The 22,539-nt window shown below is 40.0% G+C and overlaps 2 protein-coding genes across 4 annotated transcripts in view; one reads left to right on the top strand and one right to left on the bottom strand.

Annotated features, from left to right (window-relative positions):
• Positions 1-16,376, top strand: part of Fam118b (family with sequence similarity 118 member B) — a 56,534-nt gene extending 40,158 nt beyond the window's left edge. For 2 of the 3 annotated variants that reach the window (XM_076843576.1, XM_076843575.1), the window contains 5 exons: positions 8,244-8,471; positions 11,253-11,381; positions 12,644-12,929; positions 15,428-15,487; positions 15,713-16,376. In XM_076843576.1, the coding sequence (XP_076699691.1) occupies positions 8,244-8,471; positions 11,253-11,381; positions 12,644-12,929; positions 15,428-15,487; positions 15,713-15,726 (717 nt within the window). In that variant the 3' untranslated portion in view covers positions 15,727-16,376. The remainder of the gene's footprint in view (positions 1-8,243; positions 8,472-11,252; positions 11,382-12,643; positions 12,930-15,427; positions 15,488-15,712) is intronic. The other variant, XM_076843577.1, reaches the window with a different exon arrangement.
• Positions 16,377-16,523: 147 nt separating this feature from the next.
• Positions 16,524-22,486, bottom strand: Srpra (SRP receptor subunit alpha). Its single transcript, XM_076846193.1, has 14 exons — positions 22,268-22,486; positions 21,605-21,688; positions 21,144-21,307; positions 20,783-20,943; positions 20,365-20,524; positions 20,089-20,242; positions 19,776-19,867; positions 19,555-19,673; positions 19,336-19,422; positions 18,874-19,046; positions 18,567-18,780; positions 17,984-18,147; positions 17,797-17,895; positions 16,524-17,643 (listed from the first exon to the last, which is right to left on the bottom strand). Exons 1-14 carry the CDS (start codon positions 22,382-22,384, stop codon positions 17,515-17,517), a joined length of 1,917 nt encoding a protein of 638 aa, XP_076702308.1. The 5' UTR covers positions 22,385-22,486; the 3' UTR covers positions 16,524-17,514.
• Positions 22,487-22,539: the final 53 nt, after the last annotated feature.

Below are 22,539 nucleotides of genomic sequence, written 5' to 3'. Positions count from 1 at the left end.
AATTTTATGTAATGTGAACTCTGTCACAAAAATAAAAACAGCAGCCTTTATGCAAATATTTTAGTTGGAGGTACTAATATTTTAAATTTCTTTAATTTAAAAATTATTCCCAAGTCACTTCAAAAATTAGAATAGTAGGAAACACTTCCAACTCATTTTACAAGGTAAATTCTATCCTGCTAACCAAAACCAGACAAAAGACATCTTTAAAAAGCTACATACCAGCTGGGCGCAGTGGTTTATGCCTATAATCCCAGTAACTTGGGAGGCTGAGGCAGGAGGATCATGAGTTCAAAGTCAGCCTCAATAAAAGCAAGGTGCTAAAGCAACTCAGTGAGACCCTGTCTCTAAAGAAAATACAAAATAGGGCTGGGGATTGAACTCAGGGGCATTCTACCACTGTGGTCAGAGTGCCCCTGAGTTCAATCCCCAGTACCACTCCAAAAAAAAAGTTTAAAAAATTATTGAGGATTCAAATAATTTTTGTTTATATAGGTCAGATCTATCAACGGTCACTGTTAAAAATCAAAATAAAAAATTTAAATATTAATTTATTTAAAAATAATACCCCACTACATGTTAACATAAATAATATTTTATTAAAAATAATTATGTTTCTAAAACAAAAATAAATGAATAAGAAGAGTACTATTGTTTCTACATTTTTGCCAATCTCTTTACTTATCTGACTTGATAGAATACATGAATTCTCATGTCTGTTTTCTGTAATTACTGTAGTTATGTTGTTTTGGTTTAAATATATGAAGAAAATTTAATCTCAGACAGATACATGGTTGGAAAAGAGAGTTCTCTTTTAATAATCTTTTCAGATAATTTTGGATATTCTTTGTTGATACTATATGGAAAACTCGGTAAGTGATGGATTCCTTCATTTTAATAGCAGTATCAGTGAAACTCTTCCTATTCTGTTGTATTAAAATCTATTTGTCATGGGGGCTGGGGTTGTGGCTCAGCAGTAGAGCACTCACATAGCATGTGCGGGTGCTGGGTTCGATCCTCAGCACCACATAAAAACAAAATAAAGGTATTGTGTCCAACTACAACTAAAAAAAAATCTTATTTTTCTGTTTTGCAATTGGAATAAATCTTATCATGTGTGATTTTATAACATCTTACATTGGTCATTTTTTGGAAAATAATGGCTTGCTGAGTTATGCATATCTTCCAGATGTTGACAGACTTCATTATGCAATCAAAAAGAATTACATTCATGGATATTATCACCAGCTCATCAGAAGAACATTTGGTTGCTGTGAAAGCTCACTGTGGGAGTTGAAAATTTTCTAAAATTCCAACTTTTGCTTGAAAGCTCAGACATTACCATTGGCAACAGTGGCAGCAATCATCAGTTGTTTTCCTCAAAAGGACAGGCTCACTTCATTTTTGAGAATACGTGTATCTATTGAACAAAAGTTTGTCAGTCATTCTTTCAAGTAAAAATAGTATGTGAGGAAAAGGGTGGCAAAATCAGCTTAAAACTAAAATAATTGCTCTCAAATGTTTTCCCTCAATTCAGCTTTCATATTCCAGTATGTTGCAGAAGTGCTTTTTATGCATATGCCCTGTTTCTTTTATTTTTTGATAGTAATGAGGATTTAACTCAAGGACACTTGACCATTGAGCTACACCCTTACCCCCACCTCCCAGAGTCTCACTAAATTGCTGTTGCTGGTCTCAAGTTTGCCATCCTCCTGCCTCAGCCTCCTGAATGTCTGGGATTAAAGGTGGGCACCACCATGCCCAACTATTTCCTGTTTCTTCACACAGCATAGTGAAAGATCATGTACTCAAGGGTAAAGATTTAATGCAATTAACAGTTTTTACTGCTTTGAGAAGGCCAATGTTAGGTGAAACAGCCTCCCCCCACCCCACTTCTTAATGGAACTGAAGTGCACAGTTACTGTCACAGTTGAGCTCCACCACCTTGTTTAAGGTACCAGCATTTTGCCCACCATTGTTCTTGAACCATCAATAAAAATTTCAACACAGTTTAAAAGACATAATTATGATAACATCATTATGAAAATAATAACTGCTTATCCCCCAGGAGTCTGTGGGGTCAAGTCCGTGGGCCAAATTTTGTGAAACCCTACATATGTAAGAAAAAATACATGCAACTTAATGACTTTTTTAAAAATGAGGAGGAACTTGGGGAAATTTGAATACTACTAAAGTACTTGATACTAGGGAATCAGTACTTTTATAGTTGTGATACTGGTATTGTAGTTATGTTTTCAACTTGCATATTAAGGAAGGTCTTTTTGTTTTAGGGAATGTAAAGTATCTGTGAATGAAATTATATGATGCCTGGGAACTGACTCCTAAAAATTCAGTGAAGAGGAAAGAAGGCATAGTAGAGGGGAGTTTAGGTTAAACCTAAACAGGATTGGTTCTGTGTGATATTGGGTGATGGTTACATGGGGGAAGGGGAGTTATGCTCTTTTTGCTTTTGTGTATGTTTGGAAACATCCATATTTTTTAAAAGCCAAATCGGAAAAATCAACAATAATACAGCAGGGTTATTTGGCCCACATACTGATCCATTTTAATATAATGAGGACCCATTTTAATATTATGGATTCAAGGCAAAGAGTCTGGATTCCAAAATCAGAAAGACCCTGCATTTCAGTGCACATGGAACCCTGGGCAAGTCCTTTAACCTCTGTTCATTTGTTTGCAGATATATAAGCTTGGGGTAGGGGTTAGGGATGAGATCAGTGATAGAAGCCCTGGGTTGGATTACCAGCACTGCAAAAACAAACAAAAACCCACTGGGATATTAATTACCTCATATGGTTTTGTGAAGAATTAAGTGACACTTAGTAACATTTAAGGAGTGGATTGTAAGCTGAACTAGCCACCCTTTTTCATAACAACCTTGGGAGAAAAGAGGAATTTTTGTTGTTACTGTTGTTGTTTTGTTTTTATTACAGGTTTCAAAAAATCAGAGTTACAGGGTAGAAGGAAGTGAAGCAACATTGGATTCAGTTCACTGTTTTAAATGAAGGGGGAAAAGCTTTTAAGTTGTGTGGGAATTAGACATTTCCTTTTGACTTCTAAACCTCCCTATTTTGTTTTTCATTCCATTGTTTTTAGTTACAGAGGCCACTAGTGGGAAATTTAGTTCTAGGATCACTTGGCCTAAGTGAAAGTTTCATTTCAGATCTGAGGAAATCAATGCAGCTACCAAAGCCTCTTTCCTTCTTACTTGATATACAAGATTGAATAACTTACATAAATAGGACTAAAAGATATTGAGCTAAAAATAAGTGATTCAAGAAATATATTTCCAAGATATTTTTGAATATCTTTTCTTAGAATCAAGAAAATGTATTCTATACCCATGACTTTTTATCTGTGTGCCTGATAATATGACTGATGTTAAAATATTTTATGTATCATTGTGTGTGTATGAGTCAGGGTACAAAATGAAACTATAATAAAATACAACAAGGAAGTTCTTAATAGCAACAAGAAGGAAGTCACTGTACTCTTTATTGAATTTGCAACTTAATTTTGCTTTTTTGAATAGATATTATTTGTACACTTTGCAGAAATCAAAAGGTTATAAAAAGTTTTGCAGATATTGAAACATCCTTCTCCCATTCTTATGTTTATCTCCCTTCTCTTTGCTAACCCACCTGACACAAGTCACCACTAATGTTTTTTTATATATCTTTCCAGTGTTTCTTTTTGCAGATGGAAGCAAGTTTTAGCTTTTTTACTTCTGTGACCAAAAGATGTAACAAGAACAATTTTAGAGGAAAAGTTTATTTGGGACTCACAGCTTCAGAGGTGTCACTTCATTGATGGCTGACTTTCTTGCTCTAGGCCTGAGATGAGGCAGAACATCATGGTGAAAGGGTGTGGAGGAGGAAAGCAGCTCAGGGCATAGTACCAGGAAACAGAATGAAAGACAGAGCTCTCCTCACCATGGACAAAATATATAAATTGTGCCCAAAGGCACAACCTCAGTGACCCACCTCCTTTAGCCACGCCCTATCTGCCTACAGTTACCACCCAGTTAATCCCTGTCAGTATTAATGCACTGATTAGGTTAAGACTCTAATAACCCGATTGTTTCACCTCTGAACTTTCTTATATTGTCTCACACATGAGCTTTTGGGGAAACACCTCATATCTAAGCCATAACAAAGCAGATCTATAAATATTTCTTCCCTTACAACCTCCATCTTCCAATTCAAAATATAGCTTTCTGAGCATACTGTCTTGCAGCTTGTTCTACCTAACAGTGTGTCCTGGAGATATTTCCATGCCATTGTCTTATATGTGGTGTGTTAGCTTTCTAACACTATAATGAAATAGTTGCTGTAATTAACTTTTAAAGTAAAAAGCTCAAAGTTTAGAGATTTTAGTCCATGATTGCTTGTCCCCATTGCTTTGGGTCTGTGGTAAGGTAGCACATCATGACAGAGCAAAACTACTGATATCATGAGCCAAGAAGGAAGGAAAAAAAAAAAACTAGAAGGGTCCAGGGTCTCTCAGTCCCCTTCAGGGGCACACATCAGTGGTTTAAGGACCTCCCACAAGGTTCTACAACTTTCTAATAACATCATTCTGTGGACCAGACCTTTAATACTTGGGCCTATGGGGATGTTCAAATTGTAACATGTGTACTGGACCATACCAGTTTCCTATATGAGTATTTGGTTTGTTTACAGTCTTTTGCTGTTATGAAACAGAACAATGTTAACCTTGTATATATCTTTTTTATTTTATTATTTTTTGTGGTTTTATCTGTGGAATACCTTCCCAAAAATGGGATTGCAAGATGTAAGGGTAAATGAGTTTATAAGTTTGATAGACATTAAAAGAACACTGTATTTTTTTATGACAAATCTATTATGTTAGTGAGTCCACAGTTGGTTGCCTGTGTGCTGTTAATTTATGAAGACCATGACCCACATTCTTAGCCATATAAGGTATGAATCATTCTATCTGTTTAGCACTAGAAAAGAATCTCTGAACCTAGTGACAGCAGGGTATAGCAAGAAGCCTGTGTTCGGGTGGATGCAGCTTGGAACATTGGTTGACGGAAACCAATTAAATCAGAGTTGCATCCCCACCAAGCAGAGGCATTATCTCACCTCAGTGTTCTCATGCTTTGTTGTGAAGCTACCATTTGTAGTTAACATTTCTTTGGTAGGTATGATTAAATAATTGATAATTTTATTAGATACTTCCTCAAATTAGGGAAAGAGTTTAGCTAATTGAAATGTGTTATATGAAGCTGCTTAGGTGGTTCCATGGACACAGCTCTGAGCATTGCTGTATGAGAAAGATACACAGAGGAAACCAGGAAGGGTAGCAGGACAACTTTGAGGGAAAGCATTAGGAGCTAATCTCTCTCTCTTGCAGCCAAGTGCAATTGACTGTAGTTTAAATGGGAAATATCAGAACCTTTAAGAATTAATTCTTGAGGTGGTCATGGTGGTTTGCACCTGTAGTCCCAGTTTCTCAGGAGACTAAATCAGGAGATCCACTTGAACCCAGGAGTTCAAAGCCAGCCTAGGCAACAGGGCAAGACCCCATCTCAAAAACTCACTCATTGTTGGTTCAGTATTACCTAATGGAATGGTCTTTCAGGAACAGACTAGGGATCAGATATTTGATTCAACACATACATAGTTACTTTCTCATTTCAAATTCCTTTTCTCCTAGGGGTCACTTTGTTCCTTTAAGCTATAAAGCCAGCTTCCCACCTGAAGTTTGTATTCTAGTTCCTCATTAGTACTCAGAGATACAGTTATGCATGGCCTAGTGATGGGATACATCTGAGAAATACATCCTTAGGCTATTTCATTATTGTACAAACGTCGCAGAATGTGCTTACAAAAACTAAGATGGCTTTGACATCACTAAGTAAAACTATCAAATGAGACAATGTGGTGTTGTAGGGTATGGTCCATCACTCACCAGAACATCTTTATGTGCACATGATGTATTTACAAGTGAAGCTCGAAAAGCAATTATTTATTTATACCATATGTTAAGAAACAGTCTATTTTAAATTGATTAGTGCTTGATGTTCTTTGTTTATCTGTTTTCTGTGGTATTGGGGATTTAACCCATGGATGCTTTACCACTGGAGTATATTTCCAGTCCTTTTTGTTCTTTATTTTGATACAGGGGCTCACCAGTTGAACAGGCCAGCCTCAAAACTTGCAATTTTCCTGCCTTAGCCTCCCAAGTCTCTGGGATTTCAGGCATGTATCACCATATCCAGCTGTTTAATCTTTTTTGGCAGGGAAGGGAGCCACAGGGTACTAGGGATTGAACTCAGGGGCACTCAACCACTGAGTCACATCCCCAGCCCCATTTTCTATTTTTTATTTAGAGACAGAGTCTCACTGAGTTGTTTAGTATCTCCTGTGCCACTGGGATTACAGGTGTGCACCACTATGCCTGGCTTCCAGCTGTTTAATCTTAACAATTGCAAATTACAATTTTTAGTTGTAAAATTTCATTGTTTTTTTTTTTAATACTAATTTAAAAATATACTAGGGTTTGTTTTTTGTTTTTTGTTATTTTATTTATTTTTTTTTTCTGAGGGGAGATACCAGGGATTAAACTCGGGTACCCAACCCCTGAGCCACATCCCCAGCCATATTTTGTATTTTCTTTAGAGACAGGGTCTCACTGAGTTACTTAGTGTTATTTTTTCTTAGGCTGGCTTTGAACTCCTTATCCTCCTGCCTCCACCTCTAAAGCCAATGGGATTACAGGCTTGCACCACCTCACTTGGCCTAGGTATTCTTCATAATAAATCTGTGAACAGATTGCTGAGTTAGGCCAGGGGGGAAAAAAAAACAGGGAAAGAGATGTTAAATGTTTTTTCCTAACTTCATAAGCAGCCATAAAGAATACCTAGGATTAGGAAAAAGAATACTAAACACATTTTAGTTATATCTTTTAGAGGTTATTCTGTAGGTAAGGGAAGTTTAACAGAGCATCACCTTCCTGTCTGAGACCTAATTAGAGTGTGGTTGGTACTGTGCTTTCTCCTCTGTTCTCCTTTAATCCTGATGTTAAATTCTCATCTCTCTGTGGGGAAAAGAGTGTACTTATACATTGCTGGTGGGACTGCAAATTGGTGTAACCACTCTGGAAAGCAGTGTGGAGATTCCTCAGAAAACCTGGAATGGAACCACCATTTGACCTAGCTATCCCACTCCTCAGTTTATACCCAAAGGACTTTAAAATCAGTATACTACAATGACACAACCACATCAATGTTTATAGCAGCTCCATTTACAATAGCTAAACTATGGAATCAACCTAGGTGCCCTTCAACAGTTGAATGGATAAAGAAAATGTGAGATTTACGTATATATATATATATTTATATATATATATATATGTATATATATATATAATACACATACACAATAGAATATTATTCAGCCTTAAAGAAGAATGAAATTATGGCACTGGCTGATAAATGGATAGAGCTAGAGAATATGCTGAGCGAAATAAGCCAATCCCAAAGAACCAACGGCCAAATATTTGCTCTGATATTTGGATGCTATTCACAATGGGAGGGGTGTGGCTAGGGAAAAATAGAGGCACTTTGGATTAGAGAGAGGGGAAGGGAGGGAGCATGAGGGTACAAAGAATAGTAGAATGAACTGGACAAGAATAGTAGAATGAACAGACCTTATGTATGTATATGATTATATGACCAGTATAATTCTATATCATGTATAATCATAAGAATGAGAAGCTATACTCCATTTATGTATTATGTGTCAAAATGCATTCAACTAGTAACTAGTTAGAGCAAAATTTTAAAAATACTCATCTCTCAATATACCTATTTTCATCCTTTTTTTAAATACATTTTTTAGTTGCAGTTGGACATTTATTTATTTTTATGTGGTGCTGAGGATTGAACCCAGTGCCTCGCACATGCTAGATGAGTGCTCTACTGCTGAGCCACAACCTCAGCTCCCTATTTTCTTCCTTCTGAAAAATATCTGTTTTACAGAACTTATGTTTATTTGCATAAGATATAATAGTACTGATCACTTGCTACGTGCCAGACATTCTGCTGGGCTTGTATCACCCCATTTTCCTGAGTACAACCGTACAAGAGAAATTGTTTTAAGTACAAAAAGTTCTTAATAAATTTCTTATTACTTTAAAACAAGCAACCTACCAGAATGCCTTGAATTAATTTCTGGTTTCAAATCTCTCCCCAGCGTACCAGTAATGTTCGATCCACATTTTTCAAAGACTGTTTATATGAAGTATTTGATGACTTGGAGTCAAAGATGGAAGATTCTGGAAAACAGCTACTTCAGTCAGTTCTCCATCTGATGGAAAATGGAGCCCTAGTTTTAACTACAAATTTTGATAATCTCCTAGAACTATATGCAGCTGACCAAGGAAAACAACTTGAATCCCTTGACCTTACTGATGAAAAAAAGGTAAAAAGCATAAGTGTTTTGAGAATTCGTGAGAATTGCTGCTTCCTGATCAGCATATTGGTGTTTATGCAGAGTGAGAAAGGAAGATCTTTATCCTTACTGTGCTTTTGGAGTTTTTTTGTTTTTGAGATAAAATTAATATATAGTAAAATGCACAGATCTTTAAAGTGTTGAGTTATGAATTTTGACAGTTTTGCCCATTTCAAAAGCAAGATTAGAGGAACTTCTTTGACCTGTGAGATCTCTTTAGCACCTGATGGTTTAAAATGTTGTAATATTTATTCACAGTTCTCTCTTAGGATACATTATTTATGGTGTCTAAACTACTTTATGATGATTGGAAGAACACTTTTCAGGCCAGGTGATAGCTTGAAAGTTGAGGTTCCAACATTTCCGTGGAAACATTAAACTGTCTTTGGAGATGTCTGGGGTTCTGGGGTTGAACCCAGGCCTTGCACATGCTTGCAAGTGCTCTGCCACTGAACTATATCCCCAGCATTTTTAAAAACTTTGTATTTTGAGACAGGGTCTTGCATAAATTGCCCAGGCTGGCCTTGAACTTGTTATACTGCTTCAGCCATCCTGAGTAGATGACATTACAAGTGTGCTCCACCACACCAGGCTAAGCAGGTGTCTTTTTGTTTGTTTGTTTTTGTACCAGGGATTGAACTCTGGGGCACTCAACCACTGAGCCACATCCCCAGTGCTATTTTATTTAGAGACAGGTCTCACTCAGTTGCTTAGCCCCTCACCATTACTGAAGCTAGCTTTGAACTCACGATCCTTGTGCCTGAGCCACTGCGCCCAGCAGCAAGTGTCTTTTTTTTTTTTTTTTAAAGAGAGAGAGATGTAGAAAGAGAGAGAGAGAGAGAATTTTTTAATATTTATTTTTTAGTTATCGGCAGGCACAACATCTTTGTTTGTATGTGGTGCTGAGGATCGAACCCGGGCCGCACACATTCTAGGCGAGCGCGCTACCGCTTGAGCCACATCCCCAGCCCCAAGTGTCTTTTTAATGTAATCTATACCATACCTAAACCATCTATCATAATACTTAATTAAGGATGTTGATCTTTGTCAGCAATACAGAATAAGTGCTTAAAGTCTCATTTGTCCTCCTATATGGTTTTTGTAATTTTTCTTCAATGCTTTGTTTTCTTCAGGAACCTACCTTTGTGGCCACCTTAGAACCCAGCTAAGTATAATCAATAGACCAGCAATTCACCCATTGGCATCCATTGCCTCTGTGCTGCCTCTCCAGAGTAGTAGCTCTAACACCACTCTTGTAGTTTTGCTGACTGGAAGCTAGGATTTAAGAGGGAATCAAGCTTGGTGTGGTAATGCATGACTGTAATCCCAGGCAACTCAGGAAGCTGAGGCAGGAGGATCATAAGTTGGAGGCCAGCCTCAGCAACTTGGTGAGATCCTATCTCAAAACAAAAAATAAAAGGACTGGGGAAAAACAGTGGTAAAACACCCCTGGAATCAACCCCCAGCAGGGAAAAAAAAAAAAAAAGAAGAATGAAACTGAATTTAGTGAAATGGTGCAATGGAAACTGTTCTTCTATGACTGGAACGTTTTTCTCCTATGCCCCCATGCTTTGTATAGCCAGCTCCTCCTTCATCCATAAGTCTCAACTAAGTTACCTCCCCAGAGAAACCATTTCTGATCATCGTCTTTAAATTGTACATTATTTTGGGTCCATTCCCTTGCCCATTTCCTTTATAGTACTGACTGTAACTTGTAGTTTTTATCTTGGATGTTCTTTATGTTTTCTGTTTATTTCGTAGGAATAGCAACTCCATTTGGACAGGTATGTGTCAGCCTTTCTTCCCTTCATGACTCAGTACCTGGCACTTAGTAGATGCTGAATAAGTATTTCTTGAATTAAATGATTATATTAAAATAAAAAATTAGTGTCTGGAACAGTTTGTCTACCATTTCTGATATAATCTTCAAAGAGGGCAGTCAGTTATTCATGGGCATCAGAAGCATAAGGGTCTTTCCAAAACTAAAGTTATTTACTGTCAGTCTTGGTATTTTCTTCCTAATTTCATCAGTTGTCTTGAGAGGCATCCCTAATTCAGGTTTCTGTGGGGTAACTGATGTGATTCTTTTAGTACTTCTGTATTATTTTGCAAGAAACTACCCTGAAACTTTGAGACTTAAAATAGCAAACAGTTTATTAATAAGGTCAATAACCCGTTGAAACTAGGCTCAGCGACTCAGTCAGGTAGTTCTTCGGCTGGTTTTGTGGCTTAGCTGGATTTTTCTGGTTGTCAATCTGGACTGCATGGTATATAAGCGGCAAAGAGAAAAATAGGACTAGTTGTGCCAGTACTTTCCAAGCCTCTGTTTGTGTCATGTTTGCTGTTGTCCCAGTAGCTAACGTAAGCCATGTGGTCACACTAGAGTTATCACAAGCAGGGACTACACAAGGGCCTGGTTGATTTCTTGGGCCCATCAGTGCAGCATTTCTCTGTCGCTCTCATGTTTGTCACTGATAGAAAGGCCCTGTTATTTCTATAAACGATGACAAATAAATTCTGACTTCTGATTATTACTTTCTAAGAGAAATCAGCAGACTTCCTGCCATCCCTTTTTGACAGTTACGCTTGAAATGGAAACAGGCCACATCAGGTTTTACATTCTTGTCCTGTGATACCATGAAGCTGGAAGGTTATGTCAGAAGTCCTTTCCTCAAAACAGCCTCTTGCCCATTGTGACCTTCAAGCAGGTGCCATTTTGCCACATAGATGAGCTGTCTCTGTGTTGTACAGGTCCTTGAGTGGGCTCAGGAGAAGCGGAAGCTAAGTGTGCTACACATCCACGGGGTCTACACCAACCCTAGTGGCATTGTTCTTCATCCAGCTGGATATCAGAATGTGCTCAGGAACACTGAAGTTATGGTAAGTGGTGCTGATCTTGCTGAACTCAAGAACTCTCCTGGGAGCCTCTCTAAATATGGCATAGGTCTTAAAGGGGGAACATTTTCATTAATCAAAAGCTGGGGGCTGGGGATATAGCTCAGTTGATAGAGTACTTGCCTCACATGTGCAAGGCCCTGTGTTCAATACCCAGCACCACAAAAAAAAAAGCCAAAAAAAAAAAAAAGCTGAAAGGTCAGACATCCTTCGTATGCCTTTTAGGTTCTGAGTGTGCAGGCCATCCTGGGAAATGGAGAACTTTCCTTCAGATCAGGACAGACTCTTCGTTTGTACTTGATATTTGTACAACAGCCAGCAGATGTACTCTCATCATTGGCATCATCCTTATATACAAAGAATACACTGATACCTTTCATTGTTTGATTTATTAATAACTGGGCCAAAAATAATTTAGGCAACTTTTTACATACTAGTCGCTATTAGAGCATACAATCCAAAGAGCTTTTTGTTAAAACAGAAATGGCCTAAATTGAATTAAGTACACCCACTCACATTTAAACTGCTTGATGGAAAAAAATTGAAAAATTTTGGCTAGGATGATAAAATGGAGGTTTTCTTTTGTTCATTGATCTTTTAGGTGTAAGTTTTGAACTTGGTCACATGTACATGTTTAAACCAGAATTACTTCCTGGCCAGTGATATGTAGGGGAATTCATTGACCCCCCAACTCAGTGCTGGCTATTCTTAGGACTAGACCACATAGAATGGTAGTAGATTCCTTACATGATACAGCCAAAGTAAATCCAGGAAATGTGTTTTCTAATAAGGGATTTATTATTATTATTGTTTATTATTTCTAATAATAAGGGATTTATTATTCCTTGACATCTTCTAAAACTGCATCTACAACTGAAATTTAGTGATTTCTTTAAAAATTAGTTGTAACATTTTAAAATGTTATGTTATACACATTTTTAATGTGTATATGTATATTTACAAATATACATATACACATACACATTACACACAACATTCACACCCTTGTTTATATTCTAAGTAGTCAGACTTCTTTGAGCAAATCTATTGAGGACCCATGGTTCAGTTTGTAAAACAAAACAAAACAAAAAGGCAAATGGAGTCAAAAAAATTTGAATCTCAGTTAATTGGTCATTGTAATTGCTAACTAGCAGTAATGAAATGTTGACTTTTTGTTTTAGACATGCCTTGTATCAGGTATTTGGTATGATTAATATATTGTTTGTTTGTTTGTTTTTTCTTTTAAGAGAGAGATTCAGAAACTCTATGAAAACAAGTCATTTCTTTTCCTGGGTTGTGGCTGGACTGTGGATGACACCACTTTCCAGGCCCTCTTCCTAGAAGCTGTCAAGCATAAATCTGACTTAGAACATTTCATGTTGGTTCGGAGAGGAGATGTAGATGAGTTCAAGAAACTTAGAGAAAACATGCTCGACAAAGGAATTAAGGTCATCTCCTATGGAAATGACTATGCTGATCTTCCAGAATATTTCAAGCGACTGACATCTGAGATCGCCACGAGGGGTAGATCAGGTAAGAAGCATTTTGAGACTAAGAGGAGTCTAAGAGTAATAGCCCTTTGGCCTTCTATGTGTTTATGATGGGTAAAATCATTATCAGGATACAGAATGCAGTATCTGATCATACTTCAAAAGGAGGTCAATCTCCAAGTTAGACTTAAATGCCATTTAGGTAATAGGAACATGGACAAAAGGCATACTCTAGCAATTCAGTATAAATGTAGGAGGAACAAGAAACATGTAAAAATGTTCAGCCTTACTAGTTCTCAATGAAATGCAATTAGAATTTAGATTTCAAGGGCTAGAGTAGTAGCTCAGTGGTTAAGAGTGCTCGCCTATCATGTGCGGGATCCTGGGTTTGATCCTCAGCACCACATAAAAATAAATAAATAAAATAAAAGGTATTGTTTCTATCTACAACTAAAAAATATATTTTAAAAAAAGAATTTAGATTTCAAAACTGAGAAGGATTACTCAGTTTTGGCTAAGGGTATGGGGAAAGAAATTTTTTCTTGAAGTGTTTGTATAGTGTTTGGTGGTGAAAGGAAGGTAATTTTTTTTAATTTTTATTTATTTATTTATTTTTTTGTGTGTGTGTGGTACTGGAGATTGAACCCAGAACCTAGTACTCTTACCACTGTGCAAATTGCCAGCCCCCATGCCCCCCCTTTTTAATTTTTTTTTTCATTTTAATTTGAGGCAAGGTCTCATTAAGTTGCCTAGGATAGCCTCAAACTTGGAATCCTCCTGCCTTAGCCTCTAGCACAGCTTTTATGAAAATGAATGTAATGTGTATCAAAAATGCAAAAATCTTTGATCCTAAGAAAATAATCGGATAATTGCACCATCACATGTACTTGTGAGAACGTAATCTGTGTTGTATATGTAATGGCAAAAAATTGGAAAACACCAAAGTGTCCTGTCCTCATGAGTAGGAAACTCTCTATATAGATACCCCAGCATTTATTTAATTGATGAAATGCAATGAAGCCATAAAAGAGAAAAAAATGAAATTCTGCTAAGGTGATGTCAGACAATGAGTAGAGGGGAAAACAGCAGGTATAATTGCCACTTTATCAGTCCCATTCATGGAAAATTGTAGGGTTGTATGTGTGTGTGTGTGTGTGTTATGTAGGAATATCTAGAATGGTCTTTTGGTGTTTAATTAAATGGTCATTTTCATGAGTTTTTTGTTTTTGTGTTAGCATTTTCTATTGCGACTATGATTTTAAACAGCCTGGAACCACCATATGACCCAACTATCCACTCCTCAGTATTTATCCTAAAGAATCAGTCGTCATACTACACTGATTCATGTATATACATATTTATAGCAGCACAGTTCAATATAGGCAAACTATGGAACCAACCTAGGTGTCCCATTAACAGATGAATAGATAAATACTGCTATATTGCCTTCCAAGATGGGTTCCCATACCAATTTTTACATTTCAGTGCCGTGTATATATATTATGTATTTCTGATTATTTTCTTCTATGTGTTGTTTTTAAATTTTTCCTAAGCTGGGCACAGTGGCACACGTGTAATCCTAGCTACTCAGGAGACTTGAGGCAGGGAAAGTTTAAAGTTGAAGGCCAGCCTGGGCAATTTAGTGAAAACTGTCTCAAAAAAGTAAAAAAGGGCTAGGGATATGACCCAGTGATAGAGTTCTCCGGGGTTTAACCCCCAGTACTTCAAATAAATAAATTAATAACTTTCTTATACCATTTTCTATCTCAATGCTGTCCAGTAGAATTTCCTGCCATCATAGCTAGAGTCTTCATTGTGCAGTGCCAGTGCCATAAGCCACAGATAGTTATTGAACACTTGAAATGTAGCTGTTGAGGAAGAGAATTTTTAATTTATTTGGACACTAAATAACTGTATGTGGCTAAATGTTACCATACCAGGCAATGACAATACAGATCTAACCCATTTTCTGTTGTGGGGAATAATGGGCTACTTTTTTACTCTTGTACTAGGTTGAATTTTTTCACTCACATGCTCCCCATCGTTTATCAGACAGAATTTTGCCTAAATTTGGTTTAAAAAAAAAAAAAAATACTTAGGCAAAGTCTCTATGTAAATGTTCCATTTACAAGCAGTTTGGTGCACTAAGGAAATTCATTGCTTGTTTAATGCAACAGCCTGAAGACCAACCCGATTTATTCTCCTATCTCCTGCTTCATTTTTAAATGCCATAATTATTAGTCATACGTGTACCCTTAGCTCCCTTTAGTTGTTTTTCTCTCCCCAGTTTCCACTTGTGGTACCAGGGATTGAATCCACGAGTGATGTTTTCACTGACCTACATCCCAGTTCCTTTTTATTTTTGACACAGGGGCTCCCTAAATTGACAAGGCTGACCTGGAACTTGTGATCCTCTGCCTCAGCCTTCCGAATGAATAACTGGGATTACAGGTGTGCCCCACCGCGCCCAACCTTTTAGTTTCCTTTTTGCTATTAATAGTTTTAACATTTCAGTCTAGTCTGACACTTACTTTTCTTTAGCAGGAATGGTGAGAGAAGGCCAGCTAAATGGCTCATCTGCAGCACACAGTGAAATAAGAGGTATGCTATTTCCCATTTGTCACACTGTCAGAAAATTTTCCTAAAACTTAATAGTTAAGACTGGAGAATGATTTACCTCTCCACTAGAATTCTACCATTCCCTATCTAGTCTTATAGATTCCTAGACTCTCTAGGTCTTGCCTTTAGGGTAAGGATTCATTGAAATATCTGCCGCTTTCCACCTGTTTTGTGAAACTTCATTTCATTCTTTTTCTTTCTTCACAGGTTGTAGTACATGAGCGAGCTAGAGAAATCACCACCAAGCTGTAAGGCCCTAGTGTGGACAGTGTCTAACAAGCAAATTTAGAAGAACTCAACACAGCTCCCAGAAGCACCAATACCCAGAGGTTGAAATTTGGGGCAGAATAGCAGGGGGAAATGTTCCAACTTTTCCTTTATGCTGGCTGGTTCATGATATTCTGCTACCTGTTCCAGTTCAAGAACACCTGAGTAACAACGGGACCCAAATGCAGCCCCCTCACTACACCCACCCAAGGCTGGACATGCTTGCGTCCACACAGCAGACCACTGTTGATACCTCCACTGACTGTGGCTATAGCCCTGCATGAAGGACTTGGGGAGCTAGAAGTCATGGAGTCAATGGGGCTCTTGTTGCAGTTTTGTACTCTATTGGTTTTTCAACTAAGCTTAATGGCTTTTTTAAAACATGACTTGGAGCTCTAGTTTTCTAGATCTTTTACAGTGTACAGTATTTTACTTACTGAGCTGTATTAAAAGCTTGTTCATTTACTTGCCAGGGCCCTGGCTCTACTTTGACAGTCGTAGAAATCTCTTAACTTGCACCAAGGTACTATAAGAAGCCTAATTTTTATAACACAACTTAAACTTTAAAAGTTCTGTTCTTTCACCTTGGGGTGGGGTGATATATTCTTAGGATGACACCTTACTTACCTGATTCCTAGGAGCAGCCTCAGCTTCTGCTTTATTGCCCTTCTTGCTGTAAGTCCCAGAACTAGATAGTGTGATTTGGGATTTTAGTTCGGAATTCTATATAAAATAACTTTAAGACCTAAGAGCCAGTTTATTTATGAAATTTATTTTCTTATATAAATTATGTATTTCTCTGGGCAGACAGCCTTCACCTTATTGCACTAATAGCACATCTGTAATACCAAGCTACAGGACAAGTCTTAACAAGAGGTTTGTTTTCTTAACGTAGCACTTGTCTACCAGGCACTGTAGAAGACAGGGATGAAAAAGAAGCCAGGACCTGCTCAGGAGGTGAAGGGTTGGGCTGGGCAGGGGGCAACGGATACCCTTCTGATAATTGGTTTTCTCCCAGGAAGGGAAACATGCAAGGCTTACATATGGATTCCAGGACTAGGGGAAGAGTCAGAAGGCTGAGAAGCCCAATGCAACACTGCAGCTCAGTTCCCTGTGTTTGAGGGAAGCAGGGACTCACCTTTCACTCATTTTGTAACAAATCACTCTGGCCAAGCTGATGCTTTGGAGAAAATACAGTATAGGGGTCATCAGATTTTGAATTAGCAGCAATTAAGAACAGGCCACATACTGCCACAGTGAAGTGGATGTCATCCTGGCACCAGGGACCTGAAAGCTGTGTATCCTAGGAGAAGGTGCTGTTTAAGACCCAAAGCTGGCTCTAGAAGAGTCTCTTAACCTAATGGAGCTGGGACCTCAAACTGCTCCTTAGGCTCAGATGGCTCTATGACCATACTAGTTCACAAGTTCTTATGTTGGGTCTTCCAACCATTGGTCAAAGCTGTAATGAGACTGAGTCTATAGGCAGAGTGAAGGGGATGCCTGAGTAGGAAAAGGGAAGGTCAGTGGGCAGTGACTGAAACATGATTAGGTCCTCCTTGCAGATGGAGGCTAGGCTGACAAAGGAGTGGGGTTGGAAGGAGCTGCAAGCTCCTAGAGCTCCCTCACTCTGCCTTTGTACTATACTGAAGACAAGTTGCTCACATACTCTAAAGCACATTCTTGATAACAGGAGTAGGGGTTTGTGGGGGAAAGCGGCAATTTGGTATTAGGCAAGAGCCACGTTAAGCCTTCATGAGGGCAGCCACCACAGCCTTGGCATTGAGACTGCGGAGATCACAGTAGGTCTGGCCAGTGCCCACAAAGACGATGGGTTTGCTTGTGATGTATGTCATAGAAATAGCAGCTCCCACCTGTGGAGAAAGGGAACAGCCAATCAACTCAAGTCCCCTTTTCACTCACCCTCAGTAACGAAGCTTTTTTTAACATCCTTAAGGCCTCAGCTCCCTTGTGAAGGAAGTCCATTCCTCCCTCCTTTCTCACTGTCTTGTTTTTTTCACACTTACCTTGTCATCAATGGTGTCAAATTTGGTAAGGACAATGCCATCAATAAGCCGAGGTGTTTGAGCCATAGAATGGTCAGCCAGGGCTCTATTGAATTTGACCTGCAAAGGGAAAATATGATAGAAGTATAAGAACCATCTGATTTGCCAAAGTTTTAAGTTGTAAAGGGAACTAGGCCCAAGTCCTCACCAGCTGGTCCACGGCTTCATTGCCTACTAAGGCCTCCCCCACAAACAGCACCAAGTCAGGCGTATTGACAGTAATGAGTTTGGCCAGGGCAGTCATCAGGGGAGCATTGTCTTGCATGCGGCCAGCCGTGTCCACCAGTACCACATCAAAGCCTTGGTTACGTGCTAGAGAAAGAAAAAGTGGTCAACTAAAACACTTGTCACTCATGCTTCTGCCAACTTCCTCCCAAGAAGTCCTAGTCTGGCTGTTAAGACCTTTTTACTTACTCAGGCTCTGGATTCAGTTACAAGGTAATGTGAGAAACATGTCCATGCTTGGCCACCATCAAAAACATTTAAAGAAAGGACAGCAATTGGATAAAAGTGAGCAAATTCAGGTTTCTTTGGTTAGGATGTATGAGCTCTATCTCCAACTATACACATTACCCTAAAGCAAAGCACCACAAGTAACTAATTCTGACTTTTCCGTTACTCAGCAGTGACTTTTCTGTTACTCAGCCAGAAGGCTGATCCTCTGGGCAAATTCCAAGAGTGCCCAAGGATAAAAGAACCCCCAACAAGCCCACGCTTTCTGTGCACTTTACCAAAGGCAATGGCTTCCATGGCAATGCCAGCAGCATCCTTGCCATAGCCCTTTTCAAACAACTGCACCATCGTGCGGCCACCATGGTTTTCTGGGGGATGTAGGGCAGTCAGACGCCGGGTATGTGTTCTCAGCTGCTCCACAGCCCCAGCACGAAATGTGTCACAGGCAGCAATGAGAACACTGAAGCCATTCTCTAACAGCCAGAAGGATATCTGTGCAAAAGAGTTAAGAAACCTGTCACCTAGAACATGGTTCTAAAACAGAGTAAAGAAGTTATCAATGACAGCCTGGGAAACTGCACTGACCTTGGCAAGATTAGTAGACTTCCCCACTCCATTAACACCACAGAAGGTGACAACATAAGGGCGCTGGCGACGCTGGGCATCCATGATATCCCGGAGCATGTCTACTCGACGCTGCGGCTGCAGAATCTGCACCAGGGACTCCTGTAGAGCTTGCTTGACTGTGGAAGTCACCGCTGAAAAGGAAGCAGTAGCGAACTCAGCCATGAGACCCAAAGAATGTACTAAAAAATGCCCAACACCTTTCTGAGCTAGCAGACCAGAACCATAAACTAGGATCTAGTCACAGAATTCAATCTATGCTGGTCTAAGCACTTTGTAAGTATTAACTCATTTACCTTCCTAAAAACTCTAGGCTGTATAATATGGTTTAGAAGATAAGGAATTTGCCAAGTCATAAGAATGGAGATCTGTGTGTTTAACCTCTCAGTAAGCACAGGCACATTTTAACATGGAGATACTTACTGCTGAATGTCCCCATCACCTTCCCTTCTAACTTGTTGGCAACAGATTCACAGAGCTGGACGGCAATGTCTGCAGCCACATTCTTAGCTGCAAAGAGATGGGAACAGGTGTGAGTTCTGTGTCAACAGTGATTGATCCTTGTGGCACCACTTAGAAACTGGGTTCTGCTTCCTGCCAGCTCTACTCCATGAATGAATCAGTCCAGACCTCAGAACTTACCAATGAGATGATCACGCATCTTGTCCAGCACAGATTCCATGTCTTCACGACTCAAGCTCTTGGAACCCACAAGGCCCTTCAGCATCCCAAACATGCCACCCAGAGTTCCCTTGGTAGCACTGCAGGCACAAGAGATCAAATACACATAAAGCCGCAGGCAGAAGTTATGGTCTATTAGTTGTGCAGCCAAATATACCTCTCCCCACCTGAAATCCCCCTACCTAGGTTTGGTGGAGTTTTGAGCGGCCCCTTCATCATCTGAGCTGCTGCAATCCAGGTCCTGAAGCTGCCCCCCAGGCCCAGTCCCTCGAATCTGGAGGATGTAGGGAAAGGAAGGAGGTGGGATCAGGAACACTACAGGCTCTGAGGGATAAGAGCCAAGGGTTTACCCTATCCACACTGCTATCTCCAATCTGGGGAGGCTCCAAATATAATTCATCCCCTCACTCAAATTCAAATATTGCCTTCCTAGTCTCTTGCTTCTTCCTAATTTCTAATTAATGGTGAACTTCATGCGGGCCTGTTTCCTCTTACCAAGTTGATGTCCTCAGACAGGGCAGCCTCTGGAGTTCCATTGGTAGTAGGAGTGCTATAATCCAAGACTTCCTTGTTAGCACAGCCACCTAGTTCCCACACCCGGGGGGCTTTTTTGCCCTTCTCTTTGGGAGCATCTGACTTCATGGACTTGCTGCAAAGGGTCATGGAACAAAGGGTTATGGTGGAGAACTAAGAAAGAACATAAGCCACAGACACAAGCTCCCTTGCCCCAATGTCCATGTATTTAGAACTAGTGCCAGTCAGAATGCTCACCTGGATTTGTCCATACCCCTCCCATGCTTCTGAATGAACTCTTCTCTCTTCCTGCGAATCAGCTCCTCTTTAGAAAGTTCTACTCCATTCTCGGCCCCCACTGAAAGACCTGACTTTTCTGCAGGGGCTGCTTTGCTGGTAGCCAAAGGGCCATCAGAACCTGTTGGGAGAAGTCTCACTGGAGATTTAAAATATAAAAAAAAAAAAGACCAAATCCCACCCAAATAGACAAAGTCTTCCAAATCTTTAAGAGGACATTTGGACCAGACATCAGACATCTTGGGAATCATCAGGGGATGATAGGGTAGTGAATATATTGAGTGTCTGGGAGACAAAGAAAAAAGAAAGGAACACCTCAGTCCTTAGTGCCACGTTAGTCACCTTTCATGTCTCAGGTGTCCAAGGGGCTTAAAATTACCTTCCTTCTTGGTCCCCTTTTTTTTGCTGTTCTTTGCTTTTTCCTTGGGCTTTTCCCCCCGTGTTTCAATCATGGATCTTACAGGTTTCTTAGCCTTTTCAGAATCTTCATATTTCTTCATGGTAGTGGGAGCGCGGATCTTACTGCTCTCCTCCGCTTCGCTAAAGAGAGAAGAATGGTTGATCTTTCAACTTCATGGAGAAGGAAAATAAAACCCAGAGAGAAGACATCATACCAAAAATCAAAACTAGGTAGCAAATTATAAGTGGCTTTTAACACACAATTTACTACCCTTGAAACACTATCAGGATGGGACTCATCAAAGCAAAGAAGCTGATTTTGGACAAAGGAGGCCTCTCACCGAAGAAGCCGCAGGAAGTCATTTTGGAAATCAAAAGTGCCATTCAATAGACTTAGAGCACTTTGCTGTTGGATCTCTGTGCGGTACTTGTCTCGAAACAGCCGGTGCACATCATCTATCAATTTGTCTACATACGTCAGTGTTAGAATCTTCTGAAAACCAACCTGTTTAGAGGAGAAAACAGAGCCCACAGATCTGGTTACATGCCAAACCAGAATGGAGGGAAGCCAACCCAACCCAGGCCTCCAGAGATAGGCTCAGCTACCTGGCAGATTTCCCTATCCTGAGAGACAGCCAAGTTCACTGTCTGGCCCAGACGTTGCTTCCTTTCCCCTTTTTACTTTCCTAGTTTTCTTAGTTACTTCATCACATATACTGGATACAATTAATCAGAGTTCTCTTTAATAATCAGGACTATGTTCAAAATGTAATCACCGTCTCTCTAAGATATCCCCACTTACCACAAACACCAGCTCAAACTGGTTGTCCAGTTTATATTTGAGTGTGAGGGCTTCATGGGTGAAGGAGTTGTTACCTCCCCGCTCCTAGAAAAAGAGTATGTCTCAGGGTTCAGGCTATCCCCACAGAACACAGACTTGGTCACCTACAAGATTACCTTTGGAAAAGAATGAGACGTCCCCACAAAGTCAAACCTATCCTGAGGGCAAGAGGATGCTGGGGCATTTCCAGAATCCCAACAATGAGAAAGAGTTGAGAGGGGAGGCAAGACTCGTGGAAACCAAAAGGGAAATCTATAAACAATCAGATCTACTAACAGCTGTGCACCATTTACAGTTTATTAAAGGTATACACACTCATCCATAATTTCACCCAGCCTCCAAATAACAGAAAATCAAGGTGCTATTGGTGAGCGGAGAGAGCGGATATAAGTCCTAAGAGGAGCCAGAATCCGGCTTAAAGTCCCATTATTGGAGGCGGGGGTTGTCGCAAAGTTGCGAGGTAGTCTGAAGGGGCGGTAGAAAGTCCGGGTGACCCGTGAGTGGCCAGTTTAGGGTGGGCGGCCGGGAGTAGGGGGAGGGAGGCGCGGGATAAACAGTTGAAGGGAGACCATAGATGGGGTCAGTGAGAAAGAGACCAGAGTTCTGATCCCGCGGGGGTGGTACCTGCAGCAGCACGGAACGAATCAACGCGTTAACGGGCCCGGTGCATGAGTCGCTCACGCCCTGGAAGCACCAGAGCACGAGCCCGCCCTTGGAGAAAATGGTGAAGAAGTCGAGCATGGCGGCAGCTGGAGAGGAGCTGGGGCCGGCACCGGGAACTCGGCCGCTATCGCCGCCGCTTCCTGCTGCGCCAAACGCGGGACACGTCACACCAGCGGTCCCGGAAACCGGCTTAATGCACTTCCGTTTTGAGAGTCCTGGTTTCCTCCCCGTGT

Source organism: Callospermophilus lateralis, chromosome 2 (genome assembly GCF_048772815.1).
Source record: "Callospermophilus lateralis isolate mCalLat2 chromosome 2, mCalLat2.hap1, whole genome shotgun sequence".
Lineage (NCBI taxonomy): Eukaryota > Metazoa > Chordata > Mammalia > Rodentia > Sciuridae > Callospermophilus > Callospermophilus lateralis.
The sequence above is the reverse complement of the archived record's forward strand: the minus strand, read 5'-3'. Positions and strand labels throughout refer to the sequence as shown.

Coding starts and splice junctions, on each gene's coding strand:
- Srpra (XM_076846193.1), bottom strand. CDS start 22,384: ATGCTCGACTTCTTCACCATTTTCTCCAAGGGCGGGCTCGTGCTCTGG. Junction 20,243..20,364: donor AGGGGTATGGACAAATCCAG/GTGAGCATTCTG, acceptor GACCCTTTGCAG/CAAGTCCATGAAGTCAGATG. Junction 19,868..20,088: donor TGTCTGAGGACATCAACTTG/GTAAGAGGAAAC, acceptor TACATCCTCCAG/ATTCGAGGGACTGGGCCTGG.